The sequence below is a fragment of the Salvelinus fontinalis genome, chromosome 21 (genome assembly GCF_029448725.1).
Source record: "Salvelinus fontinalis isolate EN_2023a chromosome 21, ASM2944872v1, whole genome shotgun sequence".
Lineage (NCBI taxonomy): Eukaryota > Metazoa > Chordata > Actinopteri > Salmoniformes > Salmonidae > Salvelinus > Salvelinus fontinalis.
In genome coordinates, this window is record NC_074685.1 from 2,153,541 (window position 1) to 2,178,436 (window position 24,896).

Sequence of the window (24,896 nt, forward strand, 5' to 3'; positions counted from 1 at the left end):
TATAGACATCAGACTGGGGAGGGTGAGGAGGGTGAGGTCACTATAGACATCAGACTGGGGAGGGTGAGGAGGGTGAGGAGGGTGAGGTCACTATAGACATCAGACTGGGGAGGGTGAGGAGGGTGAGGTCACTACAGACATCAGACTGGGGAGGGTGAGGAGGGTGAGATCACTACAGACATCAGACTGGGGAGGGTGAGGAGGGTGAGGTCACTATAGACATCAGACTGGGGAGGGTGAGGAGGGTGAGGAGGGTGAGGTCACTATAGACATCAGACTGAGGAGGGTGAGATCACTATAGACATCAGACTGGGGAGGGTGAGGAGGGTGAGGTCACTACAGACATCAGACTGGGGAGGGTGAGGAGGGTGAGGTCACTATAGACATCAGACTGGGGAGGGTGAGGAGGGTGAGGTCACTATAGACATCAGACTGGGGAGGGTGAGGAGGGTGAGGAGGGTGAGGAGGGTGAGGTCACTATAGACATCAGACTGAGGAGGGTGAGGTCACTATAGACATCAGACTGGGGAGGGTGAGGAGGGTGAGGTCACTATAGACATCAGACTGGGGAGGGTGAGGAGGGTGAGGTCACTATAGACATCAGACTGGGGAGGGTGAGGAGGGTGAGGAGGGTGAGGTCACTATAGACATCAGACTGGGGAGGGTGAGGAGGGTGAGGTCACTACAGACATCAGACTGGGGAGGGTGAGGAGGGTGAGATCACTACAGACATCAGACTGGGGAGGGTGAGGAGGGTGAGGTCACTATAGACATCAGACTGGGGAGGGTGAGGAGGGTGAGGAGGGTGAGGTCACTATAGACATCAGACTGAGGAGGGTGAGATCACTATAGACATCAGACTGGGGAGGGTGAGGAGGGTGAGGTCACTACAGACATCAGACTGGGGAGGGTGAGGAGGGTGAGGTCACTATAGACATCAGACTGGGGAGGGTGAGGAGGGTGAGGTCACTATAGACATCAGACTGGGGAGGGTGAGGAGGGTGAGGAGGGTGAGGTCACTATAGACATCAGACTGAGGAGGGTGAGGTCACTATAGACATCAGACTGGGGAGGGTGAGGAGGGTGAGGTCACTATAGACATCAGACTGGGGAGGGTGAGGAGGGTGAGGTCACTATAGACATCAGACTGGGGAGGGTGAGGAGGGTGAGGAGGGTGAGGTCACTATAGACATCAGACTGGGGAGGGTGAGGAGGGTGAGGAGGGTGAGGTCACTACAGACATCAGACTGAGGAGGGTGAGGTCACTATAGACATCAGACTGGGGAGGGTGAGGAGGGTGAGGAGGGTGAGGCCACTATAGACATCAGACTGAGGAGGGTGAGATCACTATAGACATCAGACTGGGGAGGGTGAGGAGGGTGAGGAGGGTGAGGTCACTACAGACATCAGACTGGGGAGGGTGAGGAGGGTGAGGTCACTATAGACATCAGACTGGGGAGGGTGAGGAGGGTGAGGTCACTATAGACATCAGACTGGGGAGGGTGAGGAGGGTGAGGTCACTATAGACATCAGACTGGGGAGGGTGAGGAGGGTGAGGAGGGTGAGGTCACTGTAGACATCAGACTGAGGAGGGTGAGGTCACTATAGACATCAGACTGGGGAGGGTGAGGTCACTATAGACATCAGACTGGGGAGGGTGAGGAGGGTGAGGTCACTATAGACATCAGACTGGGGAGGGTGAGGAGGGTGAGGTCACTATAGACATCAGACTGGGGAGGGTGAGGAGGGTGAGGTCACTATAGACATCAGACTGGGGAGGGTGAGGAGGGTGGGGTCACTATAGACATCAGACTGAGGAGGGTGAGGAGGGTGAGTTCACTATAGACATCAGATTGGGGAGGGTGAGGAGGGTGAGGTCACTACAGACATCAGACTGGGAGGGTGAGATCACTACAGACATCAGACTGGGGAGGGTGAGGAGGGTGAGGTCACTATAGACATCAGACTGGGGAGGGTGAGGAGGGTGAGGAGGGTGAGGTCACTATAGACATCAGACTGAGGAGGGTGAGATCACTATAGACATCAGACTGGGGAGGGTGAGGAGGGTGAGGAGGGTGAGGTCACTACAGACATCAGATTGGGGAGGGTGAGGAGGGTGAGGTCACTATAGACATCAGACTGGGGAGGGTGAGGAGGGTGAGGTCACTATAGACATCAGACTGGGGAGGGTGAGGAGGGTGAGGTCACTATAGACATCAGACTGGGGAGGGTGAGGAGGGTGAGGTCACTATAGACATCAGACTGAGGAGGGTGAGGTCACTATAGACATCAGACTGGGGAGGGTGAGGAGGGTGAGGAGGGTGAGGAGGGTGAGGTCACTATAGACATCAGACTGAGGAGGGTGAGGTCACTATAGACATCAGACTGGGGAGGGTGAGGAGGGTGAGGTCACTATAGACATCAGACTGGGGAGGGTGAGGAGGGTGAGGTCACTATAGACATCAGACTGGGGAGGGTGAGGAGGGTGAGGAGGGTGAGGTCACTATAGACATCAGACTGGGGAGGGTGAGGAGGGTGAGGTCACTACAGACATCAGACTGGGGAGGGTGAGGAGGGTGAGATCACTACAGACATCAGACTGGGGAGGGTGAGGAGGGTGAGGTCACTATAGACATCAGACTGGGGAGGGTGAGGAGGGTGAGGAGGGTGAGGTCACTATAGACATCAGACTGAGGAGGGTGAGATCACTATAGACATCAGACTGGGGAGGGTGAGGAGGGTGAGGTCACTACAGACATCAGACTGGGGAGGGTGAGGAGGGTGAGGTCACTATAGACATCAGACTGGGGAGGGTGAGGAGGGTGAGGTCACTATAGACATCAGACTGGGGAGGGTGAGGAGGGTGAGGAGGGTGAGGTCACTATAGACATCAGACTGAGGAGGGTGAGGTCACTATAGACATCAGACTGGGGAGGGTGAGGAGGGTGAGGTCACTATAGACATCAGACTGGGGAGGGTGAGGAGGGTGAGGTCACTATAGACATCAGACTGGGGAGGGTGAGGAGGGTGAGGAGGGTGAGGTCACTATAGACATCAGACTGGGGAGGGTGAGGAGGGTGAGGAGGGTGAGGTCACTACAGACATCAGACTGAGGAGGGTGAGGTCACTATAGACATCAGACTGGGGAGGGTGAGGAGGGTGAGGAGGGTGAGGCCACTATAGACATCAGACTGAGGAGGGTGAGATCACTATAGACATCAGACTGGGGAGGGTGAGGAGGGTGAGGAGGGTGAGGTCACTACAGACATCAGACTGGGGAGGGTGAGGAGGGTGAGGTCACTATAGACATCAGACTGGGGAGGGTGAGGAGGGTGAGGTCACTATAGACATCAGACTGGGGAGGGTGAGGAGGGTGAGGTCACTATAGACATCAGACTGGGGAGGGTGAGGAGGGTGAGGAGGGTGAGGTCACTGTAGACATCAGACTGAGGAGGGTGAGGTCACTATAGACATCAGACTGGGGAGGGTGAGGTCACTATAGACATCAGACTGGGGAGGGTGAGGAGGGTGAGGTCACTATAGACATCAGACTGGGGAGGGTGAGGAGGGTGAGGTCACTATAGACATCAGACTGGGGAGGGTGAGGAGGGTGAGGTCACTATAGACATCAGACTGGGGAGGGTGAGGAGGGTGGGGTCACTATAGACATCAGACTGAGGAGGGTGAGGAGGGTGAGTTCACTATAGACATCAGATTGGGGAGGGTGAGGAGGGTGAGGTCACTACAGACATCAGACTGGGGAGGGTGAGATCACTACAGACATCAGACTGGGGAGGGTGAGGAGGGTGAGGTCACTATAGACATCAGACTGGGGAGGGTGAGGAGGGTGAGGAGGGTGAGGTCACTATAGACATCAGACTGAGGAGGGTGAGATCACTATAGACATCAGACTGGGGAGGGTGAGGAGGGTGAGGAGGGTGAGGTCACTACAGACATCAGATTGGGGAGGGTGAGGAGGGTGAGGTCACTATAGACATCAGACTGGGGAGGGTGAGGAGGGTGAGGTCACTATAGACATCAGACTGGGGAGGGTGAGGAGGGTGAGGTCACTATAGACATCAGACTGGGGAGGGTGAGGAGGGTGAGGTCACTATAGACATCAGACTGAGGAGGGTGAGGTCACTATAGACATCAGACTGGGGAGGGTGAGGAGGGTGAGGTCACTATAGACATCAGACTGGGGAGGGTGAGGAGGGTGAGGTCACTATAGACATCAGACTGGGGAGGGTGAGGAGGGTGAGGTCACTATAGACATCAGACTGGGGAGGGTGAGGAGGGTGAGGTCACTATAGACATCAGACTGGGGAGGGTGAGGAGGGTGAGGAGGGTGAGGTCACTATAGACATCAGACTGAGGAGGGTGAGGTCACTATAGACATCAGACTGGGGAGGGTGAGGTCACTATAGACATCAGACTGGGGAGGGTGAGGAGGGTGAGGTCCCTATAGACATCAGACTGGGGAGGGTGAGGAGGGTGAGGTCACTATAGACATCAGACTGGGGAGGGTGAGGAGGGTGAGGTCACTATAGACATCAGACTGGGGAGGGTGAGGAGGGTGGGGTCACTATAGACATCAGACTGAGGAGGGTGAGGAGGGTGAGTTCACTATAGACATCAGACTGGGGAGGGTGAGGAGGGTGAGGTCACTGTAGACATCAGACTGGGGAGGGTGAGGAGGGTGAGGAGGGTGAGGAGGGTGAGGTCACTACAGACATCAGACTGAGGAGGGTGAGGTCACTATAGACATCAGACTGGGGAGGGTGAGGTCACTATAGACATCAGACTGGGGAGGGTGAGGAGGGTGGGGTCACTATAGACATCAGACTGGGGAGGGTGAGGAGGGTGAGGTCACTATAGACATCAGACTGGGGAGGGTGAGGTCACTATAGACATCAGACTGGGGAGGGTGAGGAGGGTGAGGAGGGTGAGGTCACTATAGACATCAGACTGGGGAGGGTGAGGAGGGTGAGGTCACTATAGACATCAGACTGGGGAGGGTGAGGTCACTATAGACATCAGACTGGGGAGGGTGAGGAGGGTGAGGTCACTGTAGACATCAGACTGGGGAGGGTGAGGAGGGTGAGGTCACTATAGACATCAGACTGGGGAGGGTGAGGAGGGTGAGGTCACTATAGACATCAGACTGGGGAGGGTGAGGAGGGTGAGGTCACTGTAGACATCAGACTGGGGAGGGTGAGGAGGGTGAGGAGGGTGAGGTCACTATAGACATCAGACTGAGGAGGGTGAGGTCACTATAGACATCAGACTGGGGAGGGTGAGGAGGGTGAGGAGGGTGAGGAGGGTGAGGTCACTACAGACATCAGACTGGGGAGGGTGGGGAGGGTGAGGTCACTATAGACATCAGACTGGGGAGGGTGAGGAGGGTGAGGAGGGTGAGGTCACTATAGACATCAGACTGGGGAGGGTGGGGAGGGTGAGATCACTATAGACATCAGACTGAGGAGGGTGAGGAGGGTGAGGTCACTATAGACATCAGACTGGGAAGGGTGAGGAGGGTGAGGAGGGTGAGGTCACTATAGACATCAGACTGAGGAGGGTGAGGAGGGTGAGGTCACTATAGACATCAGACTGGGGAGGGTGAGGAGGGTGAGGAGGGTGAGGTCACTATAGACATCAGACTGGGGAGGGTGAGGAGGGTGAGGTCACTGTAGACATCAGACTGGGGAGGGTGAGGAGGGTGAGGTCACTATAGACATCAGACTGGGGAGGGTGAGGAGGGTGAGGTCACTATAGACATCAGACTGGGGAGGGTGAGGAGGGTGAGGTCACTATAGACATCAGACTGGGGAGGGTGAGGAGGGTGAGGAGGGTGAGGTCACTACAGACATCAGACTGAGGAGGGTGAGGAGGGTGAGGTCACTATAGACATCAGACTGGGGAGGGTGAGGTCACTATAGACATCAGACTGGGGAGGGTGAGGAGGGTGAGGTCACTATAGACATCAGACTGGGGAGGGTGAGGAGGGTGAGGTCACTATAGACATCAGACTGGGGAGGGTGAGGAGGGTGAGGTCACTACAGACATCAGACTGGGGAGGGTGAGGAGGGTGAGGTCACTATAGACATCAGACTGGGGAGGGTGAGGAGGGTGAGGTCACTATAGACATCAGACTGGGGAGGGTGAGGAGGGTGAGGAGGGTGAGGTCACTACAGACATCAGACTGGGGAGAGTGAGGAGGGTGAGGTCACTATAGACATCAGACTGGGGAGGGTGAGGAGGGTGAGGTCACTATAGACATCAGACTGGGGAGGGTGAGGAGGGTGAAGAGGGCGGGGAGGGTGAGGTCACTATAGACATCAGACTGGGGAGGGTGAGGAGGGTGAGGTCACTATAGACATCAGACTGGGGAGGGTGAGGTCACTATAGACATCAGACTGGGGAGGGGGTGAGGAGGGTGAGGTCACTATAGACATCAGGGTGAGGAGGGTGAGGTCACTATAGACATCAGACTGGGGAGGGTGAGGAGGGTGGGGTCACTATAGACATCAGACTGGGGAGGGTGAGGAAGGGTGAGGAGGGTGAGGTCACTATAGACATCAGACTGGGGGGGGTGAGGAGGGTGTGGAGGGTGAGGTCACTATAGACATCAGACTGGGGGGGGGGGGGTCACTCTAGACATCAGACTGGGGAGGGTGAGGAGGGTGAGATCACTACAGACATCAGACTGGGGAGGGTGAGGTCACTATAGACATCAGACTGGGGAGGGTGAGGAGGGTGAGGAGGGTGAGGTCACTACAGACATCATACTGGGGAGGGTGAGGAGGGTGAGGTCACTATAGACATCAGACTGGGGAGGGTGAGGAGGGTGAGGTCACTATAGACATCAGACTGGGGGGGTGAGGAGGGTGAGGTCACTATAGACATCAGACTGGGGAGGGTGAGGAGGGTGAGGTCACTATAGACATCAGACTGGGGAGGGTGAGGAGGGTGAGGTCACTACAGACATCAGACTGGGGAGGTTGAGGAGGGTGAGGAGGGTGAGGTCACTATAGACATCAGACTGAGGAGGGTGAGGAGGGTGAGGTCACTATAGACATCAGACTGGGGAGGGTGAGGAGGGTGAGGAGGGTGAGGTCACTATAGACATCAGACTGGGGAGGGTGAGGTCACTATAGACATCAGACTGGGTAGGGTGAGGAGGGTGAGGTCACTATAGACATCAGACTGGGGAGGGTGAGGAGGGTGAGAACACCACAGACATCATACTGGGGAGGGTGAGGAGGGTGAGGTCACTATAGACATCTGACTGGGAGGGTGAGGAGGGTGAGGTCACTACAGACATCAGACTGGGGAGGGTGAGGAAGGTGAGGTCACTACAGACATCAGACTGAGGAGGGTGAGGAGGGTGAGGTCACTACAGACATCAGACTGGGGAGGGTGAGGAGGGTGAGGAGGGTGAGGAGGGTGAGGTCACTACAGACATCAGACTGAGGAGGGTGAGGAGGGTGAGGTCACTATAGACATCAGACTGGGGAGGGTGAGGAGGGTGAGGAGGGTGAGGTCACTACAGACATCAGACTGAGGAGGGTGAGGTCACTACAGACATCAGACTGGGGAGGGTGAGGAGGGTGAGGTCACTACAGACATCAGACTGAGGAGGGTGAGGTCACTATAGACATCAGACTGGGGAGTGTTCTACACTTGCATTGCTTGCTGTTTGGGGTTTTAGGCTGGTTTTCTGTACAGCACTTTGTGATATCAGCTGATGTAAGAAGGGCATTATAAATACATTTGACTGATTGATTGATTGACCACCAACACCTCTCTACCTGGTGTGACCAAACCAACACCTCTCTACCTGGTGTGACTAAACCAACACCTCTCCACCTCGTGTGATTTGCAGGATAAAAACAAGACCACCAAAAACATGAAATCTGAATCGGCAGTTTGATAGTGGCTATGGTGACAGAGAGAGAGAGAGAGAGAGAGAGAGAGAGAGAGAGAGAGAGAGAGAGAGAGAGAGAGGGAGGACACAGAGAGAGAGAGAGAGAGAGAGAGAGAGAGAGAGAGAGAGAGAGAGAGAGAGAGAGAGGGAGGAGGGGACAGAGTGAGAGAGAGGGAGGGTGAGGGAGGGAGGGAGGGAGGGAGGGAGGGAGGGAGGGAGGGAGGGAGAGAGAGAGAGAGAACAAGTGATTGTATGATGGGTTTTTAATTAACATACCTGCGAACAGTGAGTCGAAGAGTCTTGTAGGATCCTTTGACCAATGAGATGGCTTCCTGCCTGTATCCACTGAGCTCCACGTCGTTAATGACAACCACCTGGTCGCCTGGCAACAGGGGGTGTTCCAACAGGTCCGCCTTCCCACCTCCCTCAACCTGGATTGAAGAGGAGAGAAGAATACGTCTCTGTTTCAGATGAGGGAGGTGGGGGTTGAGCAGATGTAGGAGTTGAGGAGGACATGGCAGAATAACGAACATCTAGGATACTGACACCAGACCACTCCGCACCAGACTTGGGGAAGCAGTGACACACACACACACACACACACACACACACACACACACACACACACACACACACACACACACACACACACACACACACACACACTGACTTCAGAGCTACAACTCTCTGTTTGGACCTATAGAGCTATCACTATCTCCCTCATATCCTCCTACAAGAGGAACTCCTCATGTGGCCTCCTGAGTGGAGCAGCGGTCTAAGACACTGCATATCAGTGGGCTCCCGAGTGGAGCAGCAGTCTAAGGCACTGCATCTCAGTGGGCTCCCGAGTGGAGCAGCAGTCTAAGGCACTGCATCTCAGTGGGCTCCCGAGTGGAGCAGCAGTCTAAGGCACTGCATCTCAGTGGGCTCCCGAGTGGAGCAGCGGTCTAAGACACTGCATCTCAGTGAGCTCCCGAGTGGAACAGCGGTCTAAGACACTGCATCTCAGTGGGCTCCCGAATGGAGCAGCGGTCTAAGACACTGTATCTCAGTGGGCTCCCGAGTGGAACAGCGGTCTAAGACACTGCATCTCAGTGCAAGAGGCATCACTACAATCCCTGGTCCCAATCCAGGCTGAATCACATCTGGCCGTGATTGAAAGTCCCATAGGGCGGTGCACAATTGGCTCAGGTTTGGCTGGGGTAGGCCGTCATTGTAAATAAGAATTTATTCTTAAACTGAATTGCCTAGTTAAATAAAGGTTAAATTAAATGTTTTATTTAAAATATCGTCCAAACAAAGCCAACTCACTGCACACATCAATTGATCATCATAAAGCTGTTTTGACTGTATAAATACGTTAGTCATACCTCTTCATGGTACCCACACCATTCATACAGCGATTATACTAACCAACGATGCTGACAGAGACATTATGACATTCATATGGTTTTGGTGAAACTAAACTGAAGCTGAACGAACAGGTTCTTCTTCGGGTTCTTGGGGTTGGGACTAGGGCTGTGGGGGGTCGAGGCAGTTGCAGAGGGAGGTGTTTAGTCCCAGAGTCCTTAGCTTAGTGATGAGCTTTGTAGGCACTATGGTATTGAACGCTGAGCTGTAGTCAATGAACAGCATTCTCAAATAGGTGTTCCTTTTGTCTAGATGGGAAAGGGCAGTGTAGAGTGCGATTGAGATTGCGTCATCTGTGGATCTGTTGGGGCGGCATGGGAATTGGAGTGGGTCTAGGGCAGGGGTGGGCAACTCCAGTCCTCTGGGGCCTGATTGGTGTCACACTTATTTTGTTGAGAGAAAGCCAAGAGTGTGCAAAGCTGCCATCAAGGCAAAGGGTGGCTACTTTGAAGAATCTCAAATCTCAAATATATTTTGATTTGTTTAACACTTTTTTGGTTACTACATGATTTCATATGTGTTATTTCATAGTTTTGACGTCTTCACTATTATTCTACAATGTAGAAATGTGTAAACATAAAGAACAACCCTGGAATGAGTAGGTGTGTCCAAACTTTTGACTGGTACTGTATGTATGATATTTTATATATTTAGAATGGACCATTATCATGCACCCGTCTCGAAACAGGCAGCGGGAAAAATAAATGTCATCTACTTGTCATGTCATGCACTTAAATAGAGAACGGAGAACACTTTTCCTGTGGTTCATTTTCATGCCATCCAGGTAAGCTATACTCCTGTTGTAAAGCCAAGAAATACGCTTAATGTTAGGAAATTTGATAAATGGTCACATGGCGGTAATACGGTCACTGTAACAGCCCTAGGTGGGACTGAGAGGGACGCATTGTTTATATGCTCCATTAATTTAGGATAGTTTACATCCTCCAGTCATGTCAGATAGTTTACATTTTTATTTATTTTACCAGGTAAGTTGACTGAGAACACGTTCTCATTTGCAGCAACGACCTGGGGAATAGTTACAGGGGAGAGGAGGGGGATGAATGAGCCAATTGTAAACTGGGGATTATTGGGTGACCATGATGGTTTGAGGGCCAGATTGGGAATTTAGCCAGGACACCGGGGTTAACACCCCTACTCTTACGATAAGTGCCATGGGATCTTTAATGACCTCAGAGAGTCAGGACACCCGTTTAACGTCCCATCCGAAAGACGGCACCCTACACAGGGCAGTGTCCCCAATCACTGCCCTGGGGCATTGGGATATTTTTTAGACCAGAGGAAATAGTGCCTCCTACTGGTCCTCCAACACCACTTCCAGCAGCATCTGGTCTCCCATCCAGGGACTGACCAGGACCAACCCTGCTTAGCTTCAGAAGCAAGCCAGCAGTGGTATGCAGGGTGGTATGCTGCTGGCTACATGCTACATGCTCCAGTCATTTAGGACAGTTTACATGCTCCAGTCATTTAGGATAGTTTACATGCTCCAGTCATTTAGGATAGTTTACATGCTCCAGTCATTTCATATAGTTTACATGTCCAGTCATGTCAGATAGTTTGCATGCTCCAGTCATTTCATATAGTTTATATGCTCCAGTCATTTAGGATAGTTTACATGTTCCAGTCATGTCAGATAGTTTGCATGCTCCAGTCATTTCAGATAGTTTGCATGCTCCAGTCATTTAGGATAGTTTACATGCTCCAGTCATGTCAGATAGTTTGCATGCTCCAGTCATTTCAGATAGTTTGCATGCTCCAGTCATTTCAGATAGTTTGCATGCTCCAGTCATTTAGGATAGTTTACATGTCCAGTCATTTAGGATAGTTTACATGCTCCAGTCATTTAGGATAGTTTATATGCTCCAGTCATTTCATATAGTTTACATGCTCGTCATTTAGGATAGTTTATATGCTCCAGTCATTTAGGATAGTTTACATGCTCCAGTCATGTCAGATAGTTTGCATGCTCCAGTCATTTCAGATAGTTTGCATGCTCCAGTCATTTCAGATAGTTTACATGCTCCAGTCATTTAGGATAGTTTGCATGCTCCAGTCATTTAGGATAGTTTGCATGCTCCAGTCATTTAGGATAGTTTGCATGTTCCAGTCATTTCAGATAGTTTACATGTCCAGTCATTTAGGATAGTTTGCATGCTCCAGTCATTTAGGATAGTTTATATGCTCCAGTCATTTAGGATAGTTTACATGCTCCAGTCATTTAGGATAGTTTATATGCTCCAGTCATTTAGGATAGTTTACATGTCCAGTCATTTAGGATAGTTTACATGCTCCAGTCATTTAGGATAGTTTATATGCTCCAGTCATTTAGGATAGTTTACATGCTCCAGTCATTTAGGATAGTTTATATGCTCCAGTCATTTAGGATAGTTTACATGCTCCAGTCATTTAGGATAGTTTACATGCTCCAGTCATTTAGGATAGTTTACATACTCAAGTCATTTAGGATAGTTTACATGCTCCAGTCATGTCAGATAGTTTACATGTCCAGTCATTTAGGATAGTTTACATACTCAAGTCATTTCAGGTAGCATAGTGGTTAGAGCGTTGGACTAGTAACGGAAGATTGCAAGATCAAATCCCCAAGCTGACAAGGTAAAAATCTGTCATTCTGCCCCTGAACAAGGCATTTCAAATAGTTTACATGTCCCAGTCATTTCAATATGTTGTATTAGTAAAGACAGAGCGCTGCTGGTGCATTCTCCAGTGGCACATGACACCAAAGCCCAGGAAGTGTCACCCCTTATTATGTCCCCTAATGTGGGGATCAGCCCTACTGCCCATTATGCTTTATCTGAAGACTGGAGTGCTGGTGACCGGAAGCATGTGGTGGGGTTAATGTTAAACCCATTCCCCAGGGAATCATAGACATGGTCGGGGTCACGTTAAACCCATTCCCCAGGGAAACATAGACATGGTCAGGGTCACGTTAAACTCATTCCCCAGGGAAACATAGACATGGTCAGGGTTACATTAAACCCATTCCCCAGGGAAACATAGACATGGTCAGGGTCACGTTAAACACATTCCCCAGGGAAACATAGACATGGTCAGGGTTACATTAAACCCATTCCGCAGGGAAACATAGACATGGTCAGGGTTACATTAAACCCATTCCCCAGGGAAACATAGACATGGTTGGGGTCACGTTAAACCCATTCCCCAGGGAAACATAGACATGGTCAGGGTTACGTTTGTCACGTTCCTGACCTAGTTTCTCTTGTTTTGTATTTATTTAGTATGGTCAGGGCGTGAGTTGGGTGGGTTGTCTATGTGTTGTTTTCTATGTTGGGGTTTTGTGTGTTCGGCCTGGTATGATTCTCAATCAGAGGCAGCTGTCATTCGTTGTCCCTGATTGAGAATCATACTTAGGCAGCCGGGGTTTCACGTGTGTGTTTGTGGGTGTTTGTATTTCGTGTCAGTGTTCGTGCCACACGGGACTGTTTGTCGGTTAGATTCTCTTTTGTTATTTTGTTTCTTGTAGTGTTCAGTTTAATTGTTAATAAAACATGGACACTTTCCACTCTGCGTTTTGGTCCGATCCCTACACCTCCTCTTCAGACGAAGAGGAGGAAATCTGCCGTAACAACGTTAAACCTATTCCCCAGGGAAACATAGACATGGTCAGGGTTACATTAAACCCATTCCCCAGGGAAACATAGACATGGTCAGGGTTACGTTAAACCCATTCCCCAGGGAAACATAGACATGGTCAGGGTTACATTAAACCCATTCCCCAGGGAAACATAGACATGGTCAGGGTTACGTTAAACCCATTCCCCAGGGAAACATAGACATAGTCAGGGTTACATTAAACCCATTCCCCAGGGAAACATAGACATGGTCAGGGTTACGTTAAACCCATTCCCCAGGGAAACATAGACATGGTCAGGGTTACGTTAAACCCATTCCCCAGGGAAACATAGACATGGTCAGGGTTACATTAAACCCATTCCCCAGGGAAACATAGACATGGTCAGGGTTACGTTAAACCCATTCCCCAGGGAAACATAGACATGGCCAGGGTTACGTTAAACCCATTCCCCAGGGAAACATAGACATGGTCAGGGTTACATTAAACCCATTCCCCAGGGAAACATAGACATGGTCAGGGTTACGTTAAACCCATTCCCCAGGGAAACATAGACATGATCAGGGTTACGTTAAACCCATTCCCCAGGGAAACATAGACATGGTCAGGGTTACATTAAACTCATTCCCCAGGGAAACATAGACATGGTCAGGGTTACATTAAACCCATTCCCCAGGGAAACATAGACATGGTCAGAGTTACATTAAACCCATTCCCCAGGGAAACATAGACATGGTCAGGGTTACATTAAACTCATTCCCCGGGGAAACATAGACATGGTCAGGGTTACGTTAAACCCATTCCCCAGGGAAACATAGACATGGTCAGGGTTACATTAAACTCATTCCCCGGGGAAACATAGACATGGTCAGGGTTACGTTAAACCCATTCCCCAGGGAAACATAGACATGGTCAGGGTTACATTAAACTCATTCCCCGGGGAAACATAGACATGGTCAGGGTTACGTTAAACCCATTCCCCAGGGAAACATAGACATGGTCAGAGTTACATTAAACCCATTCCCCAGGGAAACATAGACATGGTCAGGGTTACGTTAAACCCATTCCCCAGGGAAACATAGACATGGTCAGGGTTACGTTAAACCCATTCCCCAGGGAAACATAGACATGGTCAGGGTTACGTTAAACCCATTCCCCAGGGAAACATAGACATGGTCAGGGTTACGTTAAACCCATTCCCCAGGGAAACATAGACATGGTCAGGGTTACATTAAACTCATTCCCCAGGGAAACATAGACATGGTCAGGGTTACGTTAAACCCATTCCCCAGGGAAACATAGACATGGTCAGGGTTACGTTAAACCCATTCCCCAGGCAAACATAGACATGGTCAGGGTTACATTAAACCCATTCCCCAGGGAAACATAGACATGGTCAGGGTTACGTTAAACCCATTCCCCAGGGAAACATAGACATGGTCAGGGTTACATTAAACCCATTCCCCAGGGAAACATAGACATGGTCAGGGTTACGTTAAACCCATTCCCCAGGGAAACATAGACATGGTCAGGGTTACGTTAAACCCATTCCCCAGGGAAACATAGACATGGTCAGGGTTACATTAAACCCATTCCCCAGGGAAACATAGACATGGTCAGGGTTACATTAAACCCATTCCCCAGGGAAACATAGACATGGTCAGGGTTACGTTAAACCCATTCCCCAGGGAAACATAGACATGGTCAGGGTTACATTAAACTCATTCCCCAGGGAAACATAGACATGGTCAGGGTTACGTTAAACCCATTCCCCAGGGGAAACGTGCAGATTAACATTTAACATGAACATTTCCCTCCCAAAACTGTATCACAGTATTACAATACAGGCCTTATAGCCATCCTCTGGGCTACATTACAGAACTAATATACAGTTCATCCACTTGGGGTGAATAAATGGGCAAACCAACCATCGCAGGCTCCTTGGACTTTCTTCTCCGTCTTGACAAAGGCATACAGAAGCAGAGCCTCTCCATTCAAGCCTTACTGGGAACTGCCATGTAACACGTACTGTATTCTAAAGCTGAACTGGCCCCTCAGACAGAATAGAACAACAGGAAATATTAGAATAATCAGAAAAGCAGGCGTATCTTTGTACACTTCCTTAGTGGTAAATAGTTGTAGCCAATGAAAAGTCAGGGAGGGGGGGGGGTGGGGGGGGGCTGCTTAACTTGGTCTGAAAGTGTCTGAAAATACCTCTTTAACTACAGATGGGCTACGAAGGCTCTGACAATGAACCTATTAACTTGGCCTTCATCCCAAATGGCACTGTGCACTATATAGGGAAGAAGTGCACTATATAGGGAAGAAGGGCACTATATAGGGAAGAAGTGCACTATATAGGGAAGAAGGGCACTATATAGGGAAGAAGGGCACTATATAGGGAAGAAGGGCACTATATAGGGAAGAAGTGCACTATATAGGGAAGAAGTGCACTATATAGGGAAGAAGTGCACTATATAGGGAAGAAGTGCACTATATAGGGAAGAAGTGCACTATATAGGGAAGAAGTGCACTATATAGGGAAGAAGTGCACTATATAGGAAAGAAGGGCACTATATAGGGAAGAAGGGCACTATATAGGGAAGAAGTGCACTATATAGGGAAGAAGGGCACTATATAGGGAAGAAGGGCACTATATAGGGAAGAAGTGCACTATATAGGGAAGAAATGCACTATATAGGGAAGAAGTGCACTATATAGGGAAGAAGGGCACTATATAGGGAAGAAGGGCACTATATAGGGAAGAAGTGCACTATATAGGGAAGAAGTGCACTATATAGGGAAGAAGTGCACTATATAGGGAAGAAGTGCACTATATAGGGAAGAAGGGCACTATATAGGGAAGAAGTGCACTATATAGGTAAGAAGTGCACTATATAGGGAAGAAGTGCACTATATAGGGAAGAAGGGCACTATATAGGGAAGAAGGGCACTATATAGGGAAGAAGTGCACTATATAGGGAAGAAGTGCACTATATAGGGAAGAAGGGCACTATATAGGGAAGAAGGGCACTATATAGGGAAGAGGGGCACTATATAGGGAAGAAGGGCACTATATAGGGAAGAAGTGCACTATATAGGGAAGAAGTGCACTATATAGGGAAGAAGTGCACTATATAGGGAAGAAGTGCACTATATAGGGAAGAAGTGCACTATATAGGGAAGAAGGGCACTATATAGGGAAGAAGTGCACTATATAGGGAAGAAGTGCACTATATAGGGAAGAAGTGCACTATATAGGGAAGAAGGGCACTATATAGGGAAGAAGTGCACTATATAGGGAAGAAGTGCACTATATAGGGAAGAAGTGTGCCATTTGGGACGAAAACAAATCTTAACCTTTCCTTAACTCTCCTCTTCTAGAAGTCCCAGGCCAGCGAGACAGCATCTCTGAGTGCTAATATACTGTCAACAATATGGGCCTTCAATAACAACCACATAAAATAACAACTTAGAAATGTTTGATGAGAAAGCAGTATTCTGTCAACACTGTGTTCTGATTGAGTATATATATATATATTTATCTTTATTTAAATCTATCCTTGTGTTGCTATTCAGACGAGCTGAGCTCTTGGTGCAAATTCCGATGCTGACATTTCTCTTTTTATCACTCTCATTCTCTCTCTGCCCACCCCTCTCTGCCCCCCCCCTCTCTCTGCCCCCCCCTTCTCTCTGCCCCCCCTCTTCTCTCTGCCCCCCTCTCTCTATCCCTGTCTCTCTCTATCCCTGTCTCTCTCCACTCCCTCTCTCTCTCTCCACTCCCTCTCTCTCTCCATCCCTCTCTCTCTCTATCCCTGTCTCTCTCTATCCCTGTCTCTCTCCACCCCCTCTCTCTCTCCATCCCTGTCTCTCTCCATCCCTCTCTCTCTCTATCCCTGTCTCTCTCCACCCCTCTCTCTGCCCCCCCCCTCTCTCTGCCCCCCCTCTTCTCTCTATCCCCCTCTCTCTATCCCTGTCTCTCTCCACTCCCTCTCTCTCTCCACTCCCTCTCTCTCTCCACTCCCTCTCTCTCTCCACTCCCTCTCTCTCTCTATCCCTGTCTCTCTCTATCCCTGTCTCTCTCCACCCCCTCTCTCTCTCCATCCCTGTCTCTCTCCATCCCTCTCTCTCTCCATCCCTGTCTCTCTCCACCCCTGTCTCTCTCCACCCCTCTCTCTCTCCACCCCTCTCTCTCTCCACCCCTCTCTCTCTCCACCCCTCTCTCTCTCCACCCCTCTCTCTCTCCACCCCTCTCTCTCTCCACCCCTCTCTCTCTCCACCCCTCTCTCTCTCCACCCCTCTCTCTCTCCACCCCTCTCTCTCTCCACCCCTCTCTCTCTCCACCCCTCTCTCTCTCCACCCCTCTCTCTCTCCACCCCTCTCTCTCTCCATCCCTGTCTCTCTCCACCCCTCTCTCTCTCCACCCCTCTCTCTCTCCACCCCTCTCTCTCTCCACCCCTCTCTCTCTCCACCCCTCTCTCTCTCCACCCCTCTCTCTCCACCCCTCTCTCTCTCCACCCCTCTCTCTCTCCACCCCTCTCTCTCTCCACCCCTCTCTCTCTCCACCCCTCTCTCTCTCCATCCCTCTCTCTCTCTATCCCTGTCTCTCTCCACCCCCTCTCTCTCTCCATCCCTGTCTCTCTCCATCCCTCTCTCTCTCTATCCCTGTCTCTCTCCACCCCTCTCTCTCTCCATCCCTCTCTCTCTCCATCCCTGTCTCTCTCCATCCCTCTCTCTCTCTATCCCTGTCTCTCTCCACCCCCTCTCTCTCTATCCCTGTCTCTCTCCACCCCCTCTCTCTCTCCATCCCTGTCTCTCTCCACCCCTTCTCTCTCTCCATCCCTCTCTCTCTCCATCCCTGTCTCTCTCCACCCCCTCTCTCTCTATCCCTGTCTCTCTCCACCCCCTCTCTCTCTCCATCCCTGTCTCTCTCCACCCCTCTCTCTCTCCACCCCTCTCTCTCTCCACCCCTCTCTCTCTCCACCCCTCTCTCACTGACTAGAGTTACATGCACAACATAATGTGATTATTGTGGATGGTCAGATTAATATAATAGTTTGATTAAAACGTTAACATGTCTTTCAAGAAGAAACGATTTCCTTAATAATCCTGTTTACATGGACACATCTGAAATCAGGCTACCTTGATGACACTCTTCAGCATTTATCTATCACATAGAACATGTTATTGTTATTTTTTTTGGGGGGGGGGGGGGGGGGGGGGGGGGGGGGGGGGGGGCATATTTGATTCTGAGTTGGGACATACAGTTTGTAATGTGAAAGATACATTCTAAGATACATACTTTTTAAAGATGGAGGCTCTCGGCTGGTGCCAGCACCTACTCAGATCAAATACACCGCTGGAACACCGATGTGGATGTTTATATGTCCTAATAATTCAAAAGATTTCCCAGAAAACCAGGTATTTTTTAATCAGCGGTATGCTTACTTCAATTTTGACCCATGCGCCGATTAAGATAAGCAGAGGAAGGTGTGTACATGACTAATGCCGTACTCAGTCTACTGCCATGAAACAGTTAAATATCAAATTATTACTGTGCATGTAAAGGTTCTCTCTCTCTCTGGCTTCATAAGAGGTTGTTTAAGGGCTGGGGTAGCCTGGTTTCTAAATAATCTATAGATATTATAGCCTGGTTTCTAAAGATTCTATAGATATTATAGCCTGGTTTCTAAATAATCTATAGATATTATAGCCTGGTTTCTAAAGATTCTATAGATATTATAGCCTGGTTTCTAAAGATTCTATAGATATTATAGCCTGGTTTCTAAATAATCTATAGATATTATAGCCTGGTTTCTAAATAATCTATAGATATTATAGCCTGGTTTCTAAATAATCTATAGATATTATAGCCTGGTTTCTAAAGATTCTCAGGATATTATAGCCTGGTTTATAAATACTCTATAGATATTATAGCCTGGTTTCTAAATAATCTATAGATATTATAGCCTGGTTTCTAAATAATCTATAGATATTATAGCCTGGTTTCTAAATAATCTATAGATATTATAGCCTGGTTTCTAAATAATCTATAGATATTATAGCCTGGTTTCTAAATAATCTATAGATATTATAGCCTGGTTTCTAAATAATCTATAGATATTATAGCCTGGTTTCTAAAGATTCTATAGATATTATAGCCTGGTTTCTAAATAATCTATAGATATTATAGCCTGGTTTCTAAATAATCTATAGATATTATAGCCTGGTTTCTAAATAATCTATAGATATTATAGCCTGGTTTCTAAATAATCTATAGATATTATAGCCTGGTTTCTAAAGATTCTCAGGATATTATAGCCTGGTTTATAAATACTCTATAGATATTATAGCCTGCTTTCTAAATACTCTATAGATATTATAGCCTGGTTTCTAAAGATTCTCAGGATAGGCCTGTCTATTATAGCCTGGTTTCTAAATACTCTATAGATATTATAGCCTGGTTTATAAATACTCTATAGATATTATAGCCTGCTTTCTAAATACTCTATAGATATTATAGCCTGGTTTCTAAAGATTCTCAGGATAGGCCTGTCTATTATAGCCTGGTTTCTAAATACTCTATAGATATTATAGCCTGGTTTATAAATACTCTATAGATATTATAGCCTGCTTTCTAAATACTCTATAGATATTATAGCCTGGTTTCTAAAGATTCCCAGGATAGGCCTTTCTATTATAGCCTGGTTTCTAAAGATTCTCAGGATAGGCCTGTCTATTATAGCCTGGTTTCTAAATACTCTATAGATATTATAGCCTGGTTTCTAAAGATTCTCAGGATATTATAGTCTGGTTTCTAAAGATTCTCAGGATAGGCATGTCTATTATAGCCTGGTTTCTAAATACTCTATAGATATTATAGCCTGGTTTCTAAAGATTCCCAGGATAGGCCTTTCTATTATAGCCTGGTTTCTAAAGATTCTCAGGATAGACCTTTCTATTATAGCCTGGTTTCTAAAGATTCTCAGGATAGGCCTGTCTATTATAGCCTGGTTTCTAAAGATTCTCAGGATATTATAGCCTGGTTTCTAAAGATTCTCGGGATAGGCCTGTCTATTATAGCCTGGTTTCTAAAAACTCTATAGATATTATAGCCTGGTTTCCAGAGATTCTCAGGATAGGCCTGTCTATTATAGCCTGGTTTCTAAAGATTCTCAGGATAGGCCTGTCTATTATAGCCTGGTTTCTAACGATTCTCAGGATAGGCCTGTCTATTATAGCCTGGTTGTTGTCTTTGTTCAGCTATTACATTCCACTCCTGTCATTTGGTGAATGACAGCATTGGCAAGGAGTGGAATGTCAGCTACAAAGACTGGTAACCAGACTAGAGCTGGGGGCCTGCAGGCACAGAAAGGCAAGGAGCCTGGATGGAGGTTGATGCCTTAGCATGTTCAAATCTGCTGAATCAAGCCTACCAACAATGAGCATCACACTAGCTGGACATCCAGTAATTCAAGCACCAGCAGACAGCTAGCCATCTCTGACCTATCCTACACCAGACTACCATGCCCTGCTCTCTGGTTCTGTCTCTGGTCCTGTCTCTGGTTCTGCTCTCTGGTTCTGCTCTCTGGTCCTGTCTCTGGTTCTGTCTCTGGTTCTGTCTCTGTCTGTCTCTGTCTGCTCTGTCTGTCTCTGTCTGTCTGTCTCTGTCTGTCTCTGTCTCTGCTCTCTGTCTGTCTCTGTCTGTCTGTCTCTGTCTGTCTCTGTCTGTCTCTGTCTGCTCTCTGTCTGTCTCTGTCTGTCTCTGTCTCTGTCTCTGTCTGTCTCTGTCTCTGTTCTGTCTCTGTCTGTCTCTGTCTGCTCTCTGTCTGTCTCTGTCCTGTCTCTGTCTGTCTGTCTCTGTCTCTGTCTCTGTCTGTCTCTGTTCTGTCTCTGTCTGTCTGTCTCTGTCTGTCTCTGTCTGTCTGTCTCTGTCTGTCCTGTCTCTGTCTGTCTCTGTCTGTCTCTGTCTCTGCTCTGTCTGTCTCTGTCTGTCTCTGTCTGTCTCGTCTGTCTGTCTCTGTCTGTCTCTGTCTGTCTCTGTCTCTGTCCTGTCTCTGTCTGTCTGTCTCTGTCTGTCTCTGTCTGTCTCTGTCTGTCTGTCTCTGTCTGTCTGTCTCTGTCTGTCTCTGTCTGTCTCTGTCTGTCTGTCTCTGGTCTGTCTCTGTCTGTCTCTGTCTGTCCTGTCTCTGTCCTGTCTCTGTCTGTCTCTGTCTGTCTCTGTCTGTCTCTGTCTGCTCTCTGTCTGTCTCTGTCTGTCTCTGTCTGTCTCTGTCTGTCTGTCTCTGTCTGTCTGCTCTCTGTCTGCTCTCTGTCTGTCTCTGTCTGTCTCTCTGTCTGTCTCTGTCTCTGTCTGTCTCTCTGTCTGTCTCTGTCTGTCTCTGTCTGTCTCTGTCTGTCTGTCTCTGTCTGTCTCTGTCTGTCTCTGTCTGTCTGTCTCTGTTCTGTCTCTGTCTGTCTCTGGTCTGTCTCTGTCTGTCTCTGTCTGTCTCTGTCTGTCTCTGTCTGTCTGTCTCTGTCTGTCTCTGTCTGTCTCTGTCTCTGTCTCTGTTCTGTCTCTGTCTGTCTGTCTCTGTCTGTCTGTCTCTGTCTGTCTCTGTCCTGTCTCTGTCTCTGTCTCTGTCTCTGTCTGTCTCTGTCTGTCTCTGTCTGTCTGTCTCTGTCTGTCTCTGTCTCTCTCTGTCTGTCTCTGTCTGTCTCTGTCTGTCTGTCTCTGTCTGTCTCTGTCTGTCTGTCTCTGTCTGTCTCTGTCTGTCTGTCTCTGTCTGTCTCTGTCTGTCTCTGTCTCTGTCTGTCTCTGTTCTGTCTCTGTCTGTCTCTGGTCATGTCTCTGGTCATGTCTCTGGTCTGTCTCTGTCCTGTCTCTGTCCTGTCTCTGTCTGTCCTGTCTCTGTCCTGTCTCTGTCCTGTCTCTGTCTGTCTCTGTCTGTCTGTCTCTGTTCTGTCTCTGTTCTGCTCTCTGTCTGTCTCTGTCTGCTCTCTGTTCTGTCTCTCTGTCTGCTCTCTGTCTGTCTCTGTCCTGTCTCTGTCTGTCTCTGTCTGTCTGTCTCTGTCTGTCTCTGTTCTGTCTCTGTCTGTCTGTCTCTGGTCATGTCTCTGGTCTGTCTCTGGTCATGTCTCTGGTTCTGTCTCTGGTTCTGTCTCTGGTCATGTCTCTGGTCATGTCTCTGGTCATGTCTCTGGTCCTGTCTCTGGTCCTGTCTCTGGTCCTGTCTCTGGTCCTGTCTCTGGTCCTGTCTCTGGTTCTGTCTCTGTCTGTCTGTCTCTGTCTGTCTCTGTTCTGCTCTCTGTCCTGTCTCTGTCTGTCTGCTCTCTGTCTGCTCTCTGTCTGTCTCTGGTTCTGCTCTCTGTTCTGTCTCTCTGTCCTGTCTCTGTCTGTCTCTGTCTGCTCTCTGTTCTGCTCTCTGTCTGTCTCTGTTCTGTCTCTGTTCTGTCTCTGTCTGTCTCTGTCTGCTCTCTGTTCTGTCTCTGTCTGCTCTCTGTCTGTCTCTGTCTGCTCTCTGTCCTGTCTCTGTCCTGTCTCTGTCTGTCTCTGTCTGTCTCTGTCTGCTCTCTGTCTGTCTCTGCTCTCTGTCTGTCTCTGTCCTGTCTCTGTCTCTGTCTCTGTCTGTCTCTGTCCTGTCTCTGTCTGTCTCTGTCCTGTCTCTGTCTGTCTCTGTCTGTCTGTCTCTGTTCTGTCTCTGTCTGCTCTCTGTCTGCTCTCTGGTTCTGTCTCTGGTCCTGTCTCTGGTCCTGTCTCTGGTCCTGTCTCTGGTCCTGTCTCTGGTCCTGTCTCTGGTCCTGTCTCTGGTCCTGTCTCTGGTCCTGTCTCTGGTCCTGTCTCTGGTTCTGTCTCTGGTTCTGTCTCTGGTTCTGTCTCTGGTTCTGTCTCTGGTCCTGTCTCTGGTCCCGTCTCTGGTCCTGTCTCTGCAGTGTGACCACCGGTGGAAGCATGTCTTTGTGTAGAACTGGTACTGCTGCTGGTGAGACTGGTAGTGGTGAGGCAGCACCCTGCAGCCCCACACCCCTCCTCCCTCCTGCAGTAAAGCGGCTTAGTGTGTGAAGTGCTGAAAGGACACGGTCAATAACATTAAAGCTACATCACCACCGCCACACAGCGAGTTCCGCCACGGCTACATCACCACCGCCACACAGCGAGTTCCGCCACGGCCGCACCCCACTCTTCATTTCCTCTTCCTCCCACCCGCCCACTTCTCCCAGCCCGCCACGGCCACACCCCACTCTTCATTTCCTCTTCCTCCCACCCGCCCACCTCTCCCAGCCCGCCACGGCCACACCCCAGTCTTCATTTCCTCTTCTTCCCACCCGCCCACCTCTCCCAGCCCGCCACGGCCACACCCCAGTCTTCATTTCCTCTTCCTCCCACCCGCCCACCTCTCCCAGCCCGCACCCCACTCTTCACTTTCTCTTTCTCCCACCCGCCCACCTCTCCCAGCCCGCCACGGCCGCACCCCACCCCAGTTCCCAGAGTAGGCTGCATGCTCCAGACGTACTGCCTCACGGTCAGACACCACCAGCACTACAACATCAGAGACGATTCACAATATAAACATGTCAGACCATCCCTAACTGCTCTCTAGAGCTCATAGTCATGACAGAGCTGTCTCTTTGTAGGCCAACTATACTCATATGCCAAACAAAAAGGCAGGGCACCGTGTAAAGTGTAGTTTTATGTAATCCTTTCACGCTTTCAACTCGCTAGAGACCGCAGGAGCGGTAGAGATACACTTAATGATCGGCTATGAAAAGCCAACTGACATTTACTACTGAGGTGCTGACTTGCTGCACCCTCGACAACTACTGTGATTATTATTATTTGACCATGCTGGTCATTTATGAACATTTGAACATCTTGGCCATGTTCTCTTATAATCTCCACCCGGCACAGCCAGAAGAGGACTGGCCACCCCTCATAGCCTGGTTCCTCTCTAGGTTTCTTCCTAGATTCCAGCCTTTCTTGTAACGGTCCTGACCTGTTTTATGTTGTTTTTGTATGTGTTTATGGTCGGGGCGTGTGTTTTGGGTGGGCAGTCTATGTTTTCTGTTTCTATGTTGGTTTTGGGTTGCCTGGTATGGCTCTTAATTAGAGGCAGGTGGTTTGCGTTTTCCTCTAATTAAGAGTCATATTTAGGTAGGGTGTTCTCACTGTTTGTTTGTGGGTGATTGTCTTCCGTATCTGTGTTATGTCTTGCACCATACGGGACTGTTCGGTTGTTCGTTTCGTTTCGATGTAGTCTGTTCCTGTCCGTGAGTTTTACGTTTTAGTTAAGTAAGTTCATGTTCAGGTTTTTTCGTCTACGTCGTTTTCTTGTTTTGTAATTTTGAAAGTGTTTTGTTTTTCGTGTTGCCATCGTCGTGTTTAAATAAAAGATGGCTTATTTCCCGAATGCTGCATTTTGGTCTGATGATCCTTCTCTCCTCTCCTCGTCCGAGGATGAGGAGAACGACAGCCCTTACACTTCTAGGGAGTTTTTCCTAGCCACCGTGCTTCTACATCTGCATTGCTTGCTGTTTGGGGTTTTAGGCTGGGTTTCTGTGCAGTACTTTGAGATGTCAGCTGATGTAAGAAGGGCTTTATAAATAAATACATTTGATTTTAATTTGATGTCTAACAGAATTGTAACTGATGTTACACCAGACCTACCTGTTATACTGTAGCAGCCTCTCATGCCAGATTTAAAATATACATGATTTAGTATTTAATTAAGATCCCCAATTAACAAATGGAATAAATAAAATGCATAATACACTACACAATACATAGACAATACACTACACAATACATAGACAATACATACACAATACATAGACAATACATACACAATACAGTACACAATACATAGACAATACACAATACATAGACAATACACAATACATAGACAATACACAATACATAGACAATACACAATACATAGACAATACATACACAAT

The 24,896-nt window shown here is 48.8% G+C and overlaps 1 protein-coding gene across 1 annotated transcript in view; it reads right to left on the reverse strand.

Annotated features, from left to right (window-relative positions):
• LOC129818046 (protein Shroom3-like) overlaps positions 1-24,896 on the reverse strand; it is a 189,798-nt gene that overhangs the window by 153,583 nt on the left and 11,319 nt on the right. Inside the window, exon 2 of the mRNA XM_055873575.1 lies at positions 8,204-8,358. Within this exon, the coding sequence (XP_055729550.1) occupies positions 8,204-8,358 (155 nt within the window). The remainder of the gene's footprint in view (positions 1-8,203; positions 8,359-24,896) is intronic.